This window comes from Aythya ferina (genome assembly GCF_964211825.1).
Source record: "Aythya ferina genome assembly, chromosome: 21".
Lineage (NCBI taxonomy): Eukaryota > Metazoa > Chordata > Aves > Anseriformes > Anatidae > Aythya > Aythya ferina.
This window is the reverse complement of record NC_140319.1, coordinates 6825861-6841378: the sequence shown is the minus strand read 5'-3', so window position 1 is coordinate 6841378 and position 15518 is coordinate 6825861. Positions and strand designations below refer to the sequence as shown.

The 15518-nt window shown below is 52.2% G+C and overlaps 1 protein-coding gene across 9 annotated transcripts in view; it reads right to left on the bottom strand.

Moving 5' to 3' along the window:
- The window catches only part of CHD5 (chromodomain helicase DNA binding protein 5), a 33322-nt gene that overhangs the window by 5016 nt on the left and 12788 nt on the right, over positions 1–15518 (bottom strand). For 6 of the 9 annotated variants that reach the window (XM_084495088.1, XM_084495089.1, XM_084495093.1 and 3 more), the window contains 23 exons: positions 14864–15070; positions 14566–14777; positions 12157–12288; positions 11549–11657; positions 10982–11173; positions 10693–10893; positions 10242–10379; positions 9403–9524; positions 8839–9012; positions 8148–8289; positions 7806–7937; positions 7137–7254; positions 6491–6615; positions 5291–5522; positions 5077–5202; positions 4792–4964; positions 3869–4043; positions 3307–3399; positions 2706–2794; positions 2371–2504; positions 2029–2173; positions 454–613; positions 216–295 (listed from right to left, as the gene is read on the bottom strand). In XM_084495088.1, coding sequence (XP_084351214.1) covers positions 216–295; positions 454–613; positions 2029–2173; positions 2371–2504; positions 2706–2794; positions 3307–3399; positions 3869–4043; positions 4792–4964; positions 5077–5202; positions 5291–5522; positions 6491–6615; positions 7137–7254; positions 7806–7937; positions 8148–8289; positions 8839–9012; positions 9403–9524; positions 10242–10379; positions 10693–10893; positions 10982–11173; positions 11549–11657; positions 12157–12288; positions 14566–14777; positions 14864–15070 — 3411 coding nt within the window. The remainder of the gene's footprint in view (positions 1–215; positions 296–453; positions 614–2028; positions 2174–2370; positions 2505–2705; positions 2795–3306; positions 3400–3868; positions 4044–4791; positions 4965–5076; positions 5203–5290; positions 5523–6490; positions 6616–7136; positions 7255–7805; positions 7938–8147; positions 8290–8838; positions 9013–9402; positions 9525–10241; positions 10380–10692; positions 10894–10981; positions 11174–11548; positions 11658–12156; positions 12289–14565; positions 14778–14863; positions 15071–15518) is intronic. The other 3 variants (XM_084495092.1, XM_084495094.1, XM_084495091.1) reach the window with 2 other exon arrangements.

Here is a 15518-nt window from a genome sequence, read left to right as displayed (position 1 = left end):
TTCACAGATCTCAGCTCCTGCACGACTCGCAGAGCAGTGACAGCATGAAATGTCTGTAACTTTGTACTCCAAGAAGGGGAAAGGTTGGAGCCCAGGAAAGGAGAGAGCATGTGCAGCACTCAGCCTAGCATTGCCCGTTTCTTGGGAGAGCTCCAAGTTCCCAGGCAGGCATTGAAAAGGCCTCCCGGAGGAGATGCTGAAAAAAGCCACCCTACCTGGCTGTCAGACACCTTCTTGGGTTTCTGCTCCACTTGTTCCTTTTCCTCTTGGAATCCAAGTTGTGTTTCTATTTTTTCTGTAACAGCAGCAAAGAAAGGAAGCTGTTGACAGGGACTCCTGGGCTTTGCCAACTGCACAGTGCCAGGCAGATACCTGCAAAACCTTCCGATGCCTTGTTCCACCTCCCTTCCTCAGCCAGACCAAAATCACTTGGAAGCCCACAGGCACATTTACCTGCAAGGGTAAGAGGTCCTGTGTGCATATGCGCTGGGCTGGCCGGGACAGGGGTGTTGGGGTCTGAAGAAACAATCTCACTGCACTTCTTGCTCTCTGGGCCTTCAAGAATCAGATCTGGGGTGCTGTACTTCCCGTTGACGTGCTCAAACTCCTGGACCTGGGGCAGACGCATGCCAGCAAGTCAAACACAGACAGGCAGCAGCACAGTAACAGCCAGTCTCGGGGCACTTCTGTGCCTGCAGGTAGTGGCACACTTTGCTGAGCAGCAGATGCCTCTGTCCACACCAGCGTGGGCTGTCCGTGCCCTGCTGCTCTCCAGGCTCCCAGGTCTCAGCAGCACCTCCACCAGCTGCCCTGCACCAGTCCCTCCCCTGGCTGCTGGGAGTGCTCATGCAGTGAGTTTACAGCCCTAGCCTCTGGGGTCTCTCTGCTCTCTCCCTTTTCCACAGAGCCTCCCCTGTATGTCCCATTCCCTAGGCTGCAATTTCCCACTCTTCCTACCCAGCAAAGTAATAGTCAGTGCTCAAAACACAGCCAAAAACAAGTGCTGTCACCCTCAGCATTTGCCTTTCCTCATTGCCACACTGGGACCACTTCTCTGATCACCTGAAGGACTCCCTGGGACAACTCAGTGTCTCCCTTGCTGCTACATGGATTATGATGTGGGGAACCACACTGATGAAAAAGGAGTCTCAGCAATGGACTTGGCAAGCAACCCATCACTTGCGATCTGTGGATGTCCAGTTCTGCAAGACAGCTGAGCATCCATCTCCTCCTCTACACCTGACTAACTGCTGCTATCTATGGGGTCAGCACATGCCTGGGATTAGCCACACAACAGAGAAACTCGCTGAGTTCAGTCCCAAATCAAGGCTGGATGTCTCTCTAAAAGACATGCTTTGGTTAAACAAGATGCTGGGCACAATGCAAGGTGCTGCAAGTGAAAATCTCTGGCCTATACAGCACAGGAGGTCTGAGAGGCGACCATAATAGCCCCATCTGAAATTAAAAAAAAACTACAAAACTAAGAATTTTTGCAAGTTCAAAATGTGATTTTCTCATGATTTTTTTGCCAAGCGTGCACTTTACCTCCAACTGACCTAGATCACTAAAATACCACAGAAAGAGCTGTGGTATTCCCACCCAGTCTGGAGCAAACTAAAGCCTAGAAGAGCCTCTTTTCCTGACTTTTCGAGCCCAGTGCTGCAGACCCTGTATGTTCAGGCTGCTTTACATGCAGATTCACCAAGTAGCAGGATCACCACACCCACCCTGCCAGGGACATTTGACCCCATTGCGCTGAGACTCACAGCTCTGGGGAGGCTGAACAAATCTCCAGTCTGATTTCTTTTTTTGTCACCCTGACTATGAAATACCTCTCAGCCCACATGCCTTCAGGAGAAAGAAGTGGCAGGATTGGAAAGGACGTTTGCATTACCATCACACACGTCTGTGACAAAAACAGATGTGCAGGGAGTCGTGGAGATTCAGCGAGGGGATCCCTGGCAAGAAGGCATTTACAAGTGTCCAGAACATACCTGAAATGGCACATTTAAAATTTTACTCACCCACCTTCTTCCTTACTAGTGACATAACTCCTATCCGAGTCAGCACGTGCTGCCGTGACAGCCCTTCCCGAGGAACGCCATCTGCAAAGGTTTCAGCACCATCTGCTCCAGGTTCACATAAATGTCTCATGAACAGAGAGACGTACGCCCTACAGAAAGAAGGCAAAAGCTTTTTCTAGCCTGGACCACAAACCCCCTGCTGAGCAAAGCACCCAAGCTGTCTGCTTTCACCAGAGGGCAGGGGCAGAGTCCCACCGCCAGGCACAAAGCAGGAAAAAGCTGCGTGTAACAAACCCAGTGCAGAGCCTGGGACAGACCTCAGCATGCCCACCTGGGACCACCGTACCTGAACTCCTTCTCGCTCTTCCCTCGCAGATCCCGGACCAGCCAGTGAGAGTTGAAGGCATCCTGGGGCGGCATGCCCCACCGCATGATGGCGTTCAGGAAAGCCTTGCGCTGACGGGCATTGAACCCGAGAACCTGCAGGGAGCAGAAGTGTCACTGTGATCACAACATGAAAATAGGATGAAAATAAGACGTGAAAATAAGATGCCTTGAAAATATGCGGCATCTCAGAGCCTCACAGCTGTCACACGTGCTGAACCAGGACTGATGCTGGTGACCCAGCACGAATGAGAACAGACAGACATCAGATGTGCTCTGGCCAATGCTGACCCTCACCTCAATATTCCCCCCAACTCTTGCCAGCAGAGGAGGAAGAGGCTTGTCTCGGTCACTCTTCAGCTGTCTTCGTGATTGTCTCCTGCCACCTAGAGTCAAGCAGCCTAAGTGATGAACGTGCCCAGCCAACGAGGAAGGTCAAACGATGGTCAAAGTGCAGATGCTGATGGCCCTGTGCTCCAAGCTTCCTGAACTCCCTCCTGATGGGAGCAGAACCTGCACAGACCACCAGCCACGTGTGCAGTCCCCTTCACCCACCACGCTGGTCTCCCCACGCCAGGGGCACTTTCCAGCACTTACCAGGCAAGGGAATACCATGCCTGTTACTCCTGTGGTCTAGATCCTTCTACCACAAGGACCAGGCCAAGGTCTTGCAACAGCCAGTGAGCAAAAGAGCAGGTCATGTTTCCTGCCCTGGAAATCACCTCACCTCGCAGGGTGAGCAGGAATACCTCCCTCAGAACGGAGGCTACGAAGCAAGCCAGTCCCTCCAGCCCAGACATTCCTGTAGCACTGGAGTGCCAGCCAGCCCCAGATCATAGGCTACCACTGAAGGTCCTGCAGAGCCAACTACGGTGGAGTATCAAATGATTAAACTCACTCTGACCTTCTGGTCTCTCTTCAAAGTCTTCATCCTCATCCTCGGAGCCAATGGAGTACTCAGACTGGTTGTCAGAGAGCTCGTCCTGCCACTCTGCAGACCACAAGGGAGGCAAGGTTAGCAGAGAAGACTGCAAGCGTGCCCAGGAGGGACAGCAGGACAGGTGAGAGACTGCCCACAGACTGGTGCAACCAGCATCCAGCACCAGGCAGCGAGAGAGAAAGACACAACAACGAACAGGAAATCACAATCTCAGCTATTCCAGAACTGTTATTGTCCTATACAGAAAATATATATATATATGTTTATAAAAATATTTTGCCCACGGACATGTTTTTTCCTAAATTCTTCCTGCAAAAACAGTTACAGACAAAAAAAAAAGTTTCAGAATTGGGGAAGCACAGACCCAGGCAGTCTATCAAACTGCAGAGGAAGGCTGAGCACCCAAATACAGCCACTGTGTTCACTGGAGAACCCGTGTGTGCAATTCTTGAGAAGCAAGCCCACAGGGCCTGCTACCCGCCCCTGAGCCCACGTGGCAGCTGAGCAGTCGAGGCCATACCTTGGTCCTCCTGCGAGGCATCGTTGTAATTGACCTGCTTGCGGATTCTCTTCCCTTTCCCCAGGTTCCTGGCCAGATCTTCCTGCTGCTGCTCGTAGTGGTGCCGCAGTAGCTTCTCCCAGTAGTCGGGGTCCACATTCTCCTCTTGCTTGATGATCTCACGTTCCACCTCCTCCTGCAAACCAGAAGATAAAAGGCTTGAGACAGGAGCTGCAGACCTCCCCACGTCACACTGCTGCCTGTCTTCTAACTGCACTCCAGGGCAAGAGGAAGGGAGGGCACTGAGCCATTTGCTGGCAAGCAAGACCTTGCCACCTGTACCTAGAAACAGCCCCTACAAACACTGCCACCCCTCCTGCCCTGCAGAGCCCGTACTCGGGTCTAGGGAAAAATTACAGATGTGCAGAGATTTCCCAGAATAGCAGCCTGCTACAGACTTGGGAGACCGATGAAGGAAGTCAGTCAGTTAGCTACTGGGAAAATAAAAGCAATACAGGGCATAAGCAGCACCATGCCTGCTCTCAGTCTCCAGGGAGCAGCCTTCAGAGGGACAGCACAAAGTGCCTACGTGCTGGTGGCAATATCGCATCCTGCAGCTGTGGGAACAACCAGAAGAGCTACCTCACAGGGAAGGGACCCAACACCAAAAACATTTCTGTCCGTGTGGCCATTTCACAGCTCCTCAGGTTCCCGGGAGACCCAGCCCACCAGCACCTGGATATCCTTATTGCTTCCACCTTAAACATCAGTCCTCTACCAGCTCCTTTTTCCGATGGGAAAGGAGGCCCAGAGTACTGAGTGCTACTGAGAGTCTGCAACAGGTCAGAGAACCACTTGCAGGAACAAGAAAGGGAGAGGAAGACGCACATATGGAGGGACACACACAGAGATGCGATTATAAGACATGATACTAATCACATTACCACACCATCCTCTTCTCTCACAACATACTGGGCCACTTTAAAGGAGCTCAGATACTCGTTCATGTTCTGCAGCTCAGTGTCATCAGTTGCATCCTGGTTTCGGTCCAGAAGCTTAGAGATAGCAGCATCGTCATAGTGGATCACACTGCTGTCATCCACATCCTTATTGTCACCTGGAGAGCAAAGTGTGGGGAACAGAAGGCAAATCACCTCGCCTGCACCCCGAGATGGGCGAGCTCAGGTTGGGCACAGGGCCGAGTCGCCCCAGCAGTGGGGGCTACAGACCTGGAGGGGTGCCACCGTGCTTTTTTTTCATGCCAGGAGTCACTGCACCCCCTTTGGTTGACAGCGTGTCGGAGAAAGGGGTGACAGCATCCGGCATGGCGATCCGCTGCCCCTGAGACACCATGCCTGCAAGAGGAAGAACAGGAGTGAGCCCCAGCAGCTCGGACAGGGACCTGCCTCGCTCGGAGCACCCCCAGCTCCCTCCCAACCTCACCTTCCACATCATCCTTGAAGAGCTCTTCCGTCCCGAACTTGAGGATGTCATCCAGCTCCTGCTTGGTCATGGAGCCCGACTTCGAGCCAAGCCCAGGACGGACAACCAAGTGGGTGAGCATCATCTTCCTTTTGGCCACCTGGGTGATCCGCTCCTCCACGGAGGCTCTCGTCACGAAGCGGTAGATCATCACCTTCTTGTTCTGCCCGATGCGGTGAGCTCTGCTGAACGCCTGCAGGCAGAGAACAAAGCTGCAGAGCAGCTCGTTCGCAGCCAGCCTGAGCAGTGACGCCAGCCTGGCCCCAGACCCCAGCCAGAGGAGCCCCCCTATCCCAGAAGTGAGGTCCCCAGTGCTGAGGACAAGGCTGGGAACTGCTCCCCGCTGCTGTCGAGGACGGCACCCCACCACGCCACACAAGGAGGCCAAGTTCTGATCCCTCCAGGGCACAAAAGGCACCAGCAAGAGCAAAGTTCAGTTCAACAAACAGCAGCTACAGGGCAGTGGAGCAAAAGAGGCTCCTCAGAGACAACCTGAAGGCTTTGTGGGAGTTCTCCTTCCCCCTCCACTGACTGCAGGCAAACCAGCTCCCTAACGGAGGCCTCTAACGGAAGGGTCTGAAGGCAGGCAGTGTAGGGACGTTCCTCTCAGGAACCCTCTGTCTGCAGATTCACCAGGCCCTCAGTTCTCCGTCACCACCCCGTACCAGCACACCCTCTTGCCAAAGACTCAGGGAAAGGAAACGCTGGCACAGATGGGCAGCTCAGGAGAGGATCTCCTCTCAGCCAGGATGCAGGGAAGGAAAAGCATTTGTCCACACTTTTCCATTATTTTTAGAGGCATTTGCTGCTCAGCCCCTCCAGCTGCTGTTTCCCATCGGTGGTCAGGCATTAGCTGCTGTTCACCAGAGGCTTTTGGGAACACAAGTGGAAGGTCCCCAGAACAGGAGGAGACAGCTGGTTGCAAACAAGCAGCAGGAGAGAACAAGAAGCCTATGGAGCAAAGCCAGTTTTATGCCCAGTTCTCCCCCACACCGCAGACAGGCCAGGCCAAGGGCAGCAGTAATGGGAAGGGGGCTCCTGAACAGAAACGTGCAAACACTGCAGGTGTCAGCAGCTCATTTCAGTGGGCAGAATGTGGAAAGAGAGGGCCCAGCCAGAAAGGTACTTACTATACTGGAAGGAAAAGAAAAAGGAATAAACCTGGATGTCATTGTGGGGATTCCAGTCAGAATCATAAATAATGACTGTGTCGGCTGTAGCAAGGTTTATGCCCAGACCACCGGCGCGGGTAGAGAGGAGAAAGCAGAACTGCTGAGCACCAGGAGCTGAGAAAGAGAAACCCACAGGTGGTAAAAGGTGAGACAGAGAGGAGCTTGGCTTACTTGGGAAGGTGCAGTACCGTGCTTTAGTTATAAAACATCAGGAATCATCAGTCTAAGCCAACAAGCAACAGGCACGGAAGGCAAGGAGTAAAAATATATCACTGCCTGGAAATCAGTTATTGGAGAAAATACAGCTCCAGACCTGAAGGGGAAGCTCTGCAGCCTACTGAGGCCTTGAAGGGATATGCCAAGTCTCTCAAGCCAAACAGGCTGTCAGGACCAGGCTCAGACACCACTGCAGGGGCTTAACCACGTGGTAGGAACAGCCCTACGCCGAGCAGCAGGACACTGAATTCTCAGAGAGCTGCACAACAGACACGCATGCAACCCCACACACCACCTGGGCTGTGCGAGCGGGGGCTGTTCAGGCACAGGCAGCCTGACCCCGCTGCTGGCTGCTGCCATAAATCCCCCCCAGCAGGCAGTGCCTGCACCTGCTCCTCCAAGGGAAGAAAAGCAAGTACCGTTAAACCTGTCTATGGCCTCCTGGCGCAAGCCTCCGGTGATGCCCCCATCTATCCGCTCGTACTTGTAGCCTTCGTACTCCAGAAAGTCCTCCAGCAAGTCCAGCATCTTTGTCATCTGCAGGACGAGGCAACCACGGTGTGAGCAGCTCTGCAGGAACCGTGCTGCAGAGAGCCTGGCCATGCACAGGGCTGGGGGACACTGCTGCAAACAGCAGCACCCCGAGGCACTGACCGTGCTCCCCACATCCTGCTGTGTGCCCTGGAGCCACTGCCAGGCTCACCCCCACAGCCTGAAGGTCACGGTGGGCAGCAGCCCTGCAAGCAGCTGGGTACTGCAGAGGAGCAGCACTCACGTCTCATCCTCCAGAGGCAGCTTTGCCAACATGAGGGCATTATGTCTGAACGGCCTTCCCCAAGGGGAAGCACTATTACCATTCTCTTTTATCCACAGTTAAAAAAAAAAAGGTTTTAAACACTACAGGGACTCCCTCGGGAGAGGGACGAATGCAGTCCATCCACCGTGACTGCCAAGGTGTCACGCTGTGATATAAGCTGTCAGCAGCTCTTCCACCTATCTCTATCTGTACCTAACAAAATTCTCATACAGAACAAAAAAAGCCTTCAGCAATTTTTAAGGTTCCTCACTAGCCCTTCCACACTGCTCACCTGGGAGAAGATCAGAACCCTGTGACCCCCATCCCGTAACTTCTTCAGCATCTTTTGGAGCAGCATCAGTTTCCCAGAAGATTTAACCAAAGAATTCCCATCGTAAGATCCATTGGGCAGAACCGGAGCCTCCTGTGAAGACATTCTGGTTAGCCTTGAGTAAAACATTCAGTAACTCCAGGGAGAAACTCACATGCATTGCAAGGACAAAATATTTGCATCAAATCACTCCCACCGAAACCTGCACCTTTAACCAGAGACAGGTCATGGAAACAACCCCACTGAGGGATTACACACAACGCTCTGTGAGATGTCTCCACAGTGCACACAGAGCTCACGTACCACAGCAGCCACAGGGAAGAGGTACGGGTGGTTACAGCACTTCTTCAGATCCATCATGATGTTGAGCAGTGAGACCTGGTTCCCTCCACCTTTGGAATTCAGGGCTTCAAAATTCCTTGTCAGTATGAACTTGTAGTACTTCCTGCACAGATGGATGGGACAGACACTGGTATTACGGGCCTGGCAAAAACCAGATGGCACCAACGAACTCCAATTAAGTCAATGGAGCTTCAAAAGACATATCTGGTACAGGGACTTTTTTTTTTTTAAATGATGGTTCAGCATCCCCAGCCTGGGGCCAGGTCCGTTTGGCTGTTCTGCAGACACCACAGCCCCTGGAAGTGGGATGGGATTGGGGGCACAGCATCCAGGAGTGCTCCCTGCTGCTGGGTGTACGTGGAGCTTTGCCCCATGGTGACAGCAAGGAGCAACACACTTTTCCCTGCAAGACAGCCTGCCGTGTGTCACACACCTCCTGCAGAGCAGCTGGGACTACGTGGAGCCCAATTTAGCCAGACTTAGCCCTCCCCTGTGGCACATAAAAGACTCCAGCTCTTCTCACAGCGGGTCTGGTAACAGAGGGGTTTCTCTGACCCCTGGAGCCCCACTGCCACCCCGTGCTGCAGACAGGGAAGGCAGCCACACTGCCCCAGGGGAGCCAGGCACAGCCTGCTGCGATGCTGTTACTCACTTCTGCATTTGGCTCAGCTCCACTCTCACTATCAGCTCTGTCTTGGCCGGCATGTTCTTGAAGACATCCGCCTTGAGCCGCCGCAGCATGTGGGGACCCAGCAGGTCATGGAGCTTTTTGATCTGGTCCTCCTTGGAGATGTCTGCAAACTCCTCCAGGAATCCTTCCAGGTTACTGCGAAAGCAGCCACAACACAGCACTAAGCAAAAGGGACATTTTGCAGAGCTAAAGCACAAGTTCCCCAAAATACCACTGTCTCCACAGAGAGAGGAAGGACGCAAACCTCCTGCCTGATAGGAAAGCAGTACCTACACTCAGGGCCAAAAAAGTAGTATTTAACATTAATAAAATCTGTGTGTGGCTGTTATGGCCAACCACTGGGCCCATGTGCTTAGCCAGCAACCTGCCATGCAGATCAGTGACATTTACACAGCAGTAACTGCATCCAGGCACTACCAAACAGACAGGAGCCCTGGAAAACCACCCACTGAACGGCCCCACTGGCCAGCAAGGATCACATCCAGGCTGTCCTCCCTTTCCAGGAAGAGAACTTGTACAACTTACTTAAACCTCTCAGGAGTCAGGAAATTGAGCAAGTGGAAGAGCTCTTCCAAGTTGTTCTGGAGTGGAGTCCCGGTGAGCAGCAGCTTGTAATCAATCTTGTAGCTATTTAATACTCTAAAGAACTTGGAAAAGAAATCACATTAGGTTAAAAGAACTCTGAGGAACTGACAAATCATCTGGGAACAATTAGATCTGCAGAGTGTACACATGGAAACTCAGCAGTGACCCCTGCTCCCTCTCCTTGTGCAAAGCCAGACCACCGCCTGCATGTCCTGCTCAGAGCCATCCCCACTTATTCGAAAAAAAAAAAAAAAAAAAAAAAGCAAATTGCTTTTTCTCAAAAATCAGAACAAAATAAAACGCTCCACTATGTGTTCTGCTTAAAAAGCACCAATGGCTTCTCTCCTTCGTTTAAAACAACCAGCCTCGCATCTTTTGCGTGCAGAGCTGGAGCACTGAACATAAAAGATGTAAAACTCCTGAGTGCATCAGACACTTCGCTGCCTGTCTGCCTGCTGGCTTCATGCTGCTGCAGGACAAGCTGAGCTCTTCAGCCCGTGCTTCATCCACCAGCAGGCAGGCTCACTGCCCCAAGCCTGCTGCTGGCACCACCAGCCAGGCTGCCACCTAACTCACTACTGACAGCTCTCTAATGTGAGAGGGCGTTAGAGAAAGAAATCCCACTGAAACACGCCCCGGGCAGAGCCTGTGCAAGCTGAGGACATCTCTCATCCCAAGCAGCAAAGTGTAGAGCAAGAGACTGGCTGTGCAGGGGGCATTTTATCTCTGCAGCAAAAGCACTGGGTTGGAAGAATTGCTCATAAATGTCTGCTACCTACTTTGGACTGGTTGTTCTTCAGCCTGTGTGCTTCATCCACCACCAGACAGGCCCATTCTATCGAGCCCAGCACCGCCTGGTCAATGGTGATCAGCTCGTAGGAGGTGAGCAGGACATGGAACTTGATTTGGGCTTCCTTCTGGAGGAGCAGAGGAAGAGAAAAGCCAGGTTACAAGAGGGTAGGAAATGGGACAGCCTCCACCGGTGATGCTGCTGCAAGTGACACCAATTGTTCATGCCAGCAGAACCCATCTGAACATTAGAACGAAGCAGGGGATTACAGAAACAGAAAAAGGTCTGGCAGAAATCTTCACAGCCCACCATAAGTCTTCTACATTTATAAATGCTGTCAGCTTCTCTCTTTGGAAAAGTGCTGATTAGGGACCTAAGGAACCTCCCTCTCTGGGGGTCAGTCAGTGAAAACAGGGGCAGCACACAGACTTAGCCCCTACCTTCATCCGGAAGACTTTCTTCCCACTGCGGATGGCATTGTCTTCAAAAGAGAACTCATTTTCCCGGATGACCGACCGGCTTTCTTTGTCCCCTGTGTAGGTCACGACGTAGAAGTCAGGCGCCCACATCTCGAACTCACGCTCCCAGTTGATGATGGTGGAGAGCGGGGCACTGACCAGGTACGGCCCTTTCGAGTGGCCCTGCTCAGGGAGACAAAGCCCAAGCTGCTCCCTCTGTGCCAGGAGGCTGAGCAGCTCATAGCCATCCCAGGGACTGCTGTGTGCTCACCTCCTTGTACAGGGAATACAGGAACACGATGGTCTGCACCGTCTTCCCCAGCCCCATCTCATCAGCCAGGATTGTATCAGTCCCTTGGGCCCAGGAAAATCTCAGCCAGTTGAGCCCTTCCAGCTGGTAAGGATGGAGCGTGCCTCCCGTAGCATCGATGTACCACGGCTGTTTGTCAAACTTAACTGTAGGCTGAACAAAGGCACAAAGCAGTAATCAGTTCCCTCTCCCTTCTCTGTAGTCGAGCACATCCCTCCTTGTGACACAGAACGGCCCCAAAAGAGATGCAGACACAGCCCTGCCCCTTAGCACAGGTCTTTCACAGCACACGTCTGTTTCTCCCAGTGCGTGTGAGACCTGCACAGGTTTGGGGAAAGGAGACCCCAAACATCCTTGTGCACAGGGTGAAGGACCCCAGAGCTTCAAATGAAAAAAAAAAAAAAGAAAGAAAGAAAAACCGTCTCTGAAGGGACAAAAGAAGAAAAACGTAACAGGTTCGGGACACAGAGAGACCTTTCTTTTTGTGGGCTCACACACCCTCTTGCTGAACCCACCGTTCTTACTTACATCAACAAGAGGAGTTTCTGGAGGCTTTTCTAGCTTCTCCTCCTTCAGCTTTTTCCCTTTCTTGTTCAGCTTCTTTAGAGGGCGTGTGTCTTCCCCCAGCATCAGCTCCCTGAAACAGTGAGCACTCATCGGGAAAAGGCAGACAGACATTTGTCTCCCGGTCTCAAGCCAGGGGTTAGAAATGCCTCTCAAATTCCACTGCCTGTTTCCCCACAGGAGCTTTTCTGGCCCAGTTCCCATGGGCACTCATGGAGCATTAATTATTCCCTTCCAAGAGTCCTTGCAACATCAGCCAAAATGAAGGACAGCAATCTCATCAGAGCGTTATATTTCCCCCCACAACATATACACAGCAGCACCACGGAGCCTCCATGAAGCACAGTGAGGCTGTGAGTATTTCCAGCAGTACAGATGTAGGAGAAGAGGAGCATAAGCTGGAAAACAGCCAACAGACAGGATTTCAAGGCAGCCCTGAGTGGTGGAGCGTTTCCACGAGAGATCTTACCAAGACCCAGCTTTGAGAAAGTGCTCAGCAACCACCCTCTGAAAGGCAGCTACAGGTCTGCAGCACACATCAACTGCAGTCACGCTGCCTGGATGGCTCGTACCTGTGATTCCAGTAGAGGAGCTTGAGGTTTTCATAGTAGGGAATGTCTATCTCATCGATCTCCCAGGTGCACTGGTCATACGGCAGATCTTTCCACTTGATCAGGTAATGAATGTCTCCCTTTTTATCGAAGCTATAATACACCACATAAAACATATCAATGAGACAAAAAAAGTGATGAAAACAGCCTGTGTGTGCATTTCACAGTATTGGCACAATGCTCACTTTGAAATGAAAATCTTTTGAGACAAGAAACCCTACACACAACAGTACCTGACGTGGTAATCCCTCAGTGGCTGTCCCCAGACACCCAGGAGACTCACATCTGAGTCTGCCAGAGCACGAGCCCCAGAGACAGCTGTTTGTATGACAGCTCTCATCTCTCTGCCACGCACAGATGAGTGTACATCCACATATAAATATGGACTACTGCCAGCCGTGGGTGGAGACAGCACGTCCAAGGGCAACAAGTCTAGGAGCATCCCCCTGGAGGAACACCACAGCTTCATCAGCTGGAGACATGATCCCCAGGAAAAAGCTAACCATAATCTGCTTCCACAGAACCGGGTACTTCATCCTCTGCTTTTCATACATTCCATGACATCCAAGCATAGCTAAAAAAACCATAAGGAAACCATCGACAGTTGAAATGCCCATTAATCTGCTGCCCATTAATCTGCTGCGCATGTTAAATCAGTGCTGGCAGCCAAAAGCCACCACAAGCTCTGTCCATGTTGCCTGTGACATGGCATGGTTCTTCTTGTCTCTGTTAATAAGCTACCGGTCCACACCCTAAAGAGCAAGTACTTATACCTGCACTTTAATGTGTATTTTATACACGTATCTGTTCCACATTGGCACAGGAAATTGCTGTTGTTTATCACAGGTGATGGCATTCCCATGGAAAAAGCTCTAAAGGCTTCTCTTCCATTTCACTGAACCCTGTACTCCTGTTTTACCAGGACTGGATGAAGAGCAGAGCTTACTCTCTTTTTTCTGTAGCATTCATTACCCGATGAAGCTTCAGTTACACTGAAAAATGAACAAACACACTACAGAGGCCAATTATGTACCTATGGGAAAATAAACTTTGCCTTATTAGCAGACAATGTAAAGCTCGCAGGAAAATTAGCCAGACAGATTTGTTTGTTTTCTGTCAAACAGCCCCCAAGCAGTGTTGCTGCTTGAAATTTCAAGTTGCCACTTGAAATATAGAAATTCAATAAAAAGGTGTTTCTAGCTGCTTGATGTAAAAAAAAAATATATATTTGCACAGCAGATTTCCTGTGCAGGATATTTCTTCTGCACAAAGGAAATGCAAACGTCAAGGTTTCATCACGGAGTAAGGCACTTGTTCAAATTCCTATCTTCGGGCACTGTTCCTACCAGCAGTAGGAGGAGGTAAGTGGGCATTATGCACCTCTCCAGTACGTGTAATATCGGATCCCTGCTGCCAGCTTACCTTTAATGTGAATGCAGATGGGCTGCATGGTTTCTAAGAGGAACAAATGACCTACACAGAAATGGACCGGTGTTCAAAAGCAGTTTAGGTCAGCAATAGCAGCCACAGGGTACAATCGATGGAAGAAAGCCTGATCACCAGGTTGCAGCAGCAATTTATGGAATAATTAGGCTGCATCGGGGATCCAAACAATACATCTGGGAAGAATGGAGCAACTCTATGCAGCCAACTTTTGGGAAAATTTACTACCTCTATTATTAATGTGCAACGTAACTGAAGTGAAAATAAGGCATCAATTCACTGCTGGTGCTGGTATCACCTCAGGAGCAACCACCCCAAGGTGACAGCAACCTTGAAACAAGCTGAAATTCTATCAGAGTGTGAACTCGGTTTTGCAAAAGGACAAGAACTTCCAGCCTTGGGGAGGAGACCTCAGCCAACCCTCCCTTCACCCAAACCAGCTCAGGCTGCTCCCCAGAAATTGGGCACTGCCCTGAGACTGGGAACATGCCTGCATGGGCTGAATGTGCATGGCCTTCACTGTCACTGCCGCAGCTCTGTACATGTGGATTTCGGGGCTGGAACAGCCCAGCCAGCACAGATCGGCTGCTCCTGACAGGCAGCTCCAGCCAGATGTCCAGCAAGCCCTCAGCAAAACCACAGACAACTACTGCTGAGTTAATAGTTGCCATAAACTAGGTTTTATACAGAAATCCCACGGCTGGCAGTGTAATAGGTATCCCAGGGTGTGACAGGTGCCCCAGGAGCTCAGCTCACCAGACAGACCATCAGAATCAGATCTGTGCACAACGGGAAAACCAGCACAGGAGACTGAGTGGCTGCTCAAAGCTTCAGCTGCAAAACTTGGGGGGGCATGGGGAGGGTGACACCACTCACCAGGGATCCGGGCGCCCTGGCAGCACCCTTCTGCTGCCCGTTCCTCCTCACCTGTGGTTCAGGATGCGGTGGATCATCATCCACTCGGGCTTGATGCCGTAGCGGTAGAACCGCTCCTCCATCTTGGCGTACTGCGGGTCCTTGTTCTTCCGCTTCTCCCTCTGGCTGTCCTCGTCCCCAGAGCCGTAGTCGAAGGCCGGCGGCTCATCCATGTCGTTCTTCCTTTGGTAGTTGCGGTACATCACCGTGTGGTAGAGCTCCAGCTGCAGCAGGACAGAGCTGCCGTCACCCCTCAGGCCGCAGGGGAACGGCCAAGGCCAGGGCATGCCGCTGCCAGCCCCGCGCTCACCTGCAGCTCCTTGACCCAGGAGCAGTGCCAGTAGGAGAGCCCTGCCCACTTGACGAAGAACTCCCTCTCCGGGATGCCCTCCAGCACCTTGGGCAGTGGCAGAGGCAGCTCCGCATCCGGGGCCGGCAGCGTGGACGGGAGCGGGGCCGGCGGCTCCTTCCAGGTCCAGTGCAGGATGCGTTGCACCTTGCCCTTTAAAGGGGGGCACTGAGGATGAAAAAGAAAATCCACAAGAGCGCGTGGTTTAACGTGAACCCTGTCAGGCCTCGGATCCCCCCACATCCCTCCCTCCAGCCCCCAGAGCCCCAGGTGTCCGTGTGAGCAGCCCCCCTGTGGGGACAGGCCTTGCCACCAGGGCAGCCCGAGGACCATAAATGTTTCATTACTCCCACATTTAATTCCCCAGCACAATTCAAGGCCCCACAAATCACGCCTACCTCCGCAGCAAGCCTGCCTCAGGGGGAAAGGCCCCCCTAACACAGGGTATGCATCAAATGGGACTTGACAAGCAATCTAAAAGCCAGCAGCCTACATGGGGACATTATGCAGGCAGCAGAGCGGCCTGGGGACAGGCAGGGCCCCGGGGGGACAGGCAGGGCCCCGGGGGGCGATGCTGTCCCAGGAGCAGTGCTGGCAGCAGAGGGCAGGAGCCAGC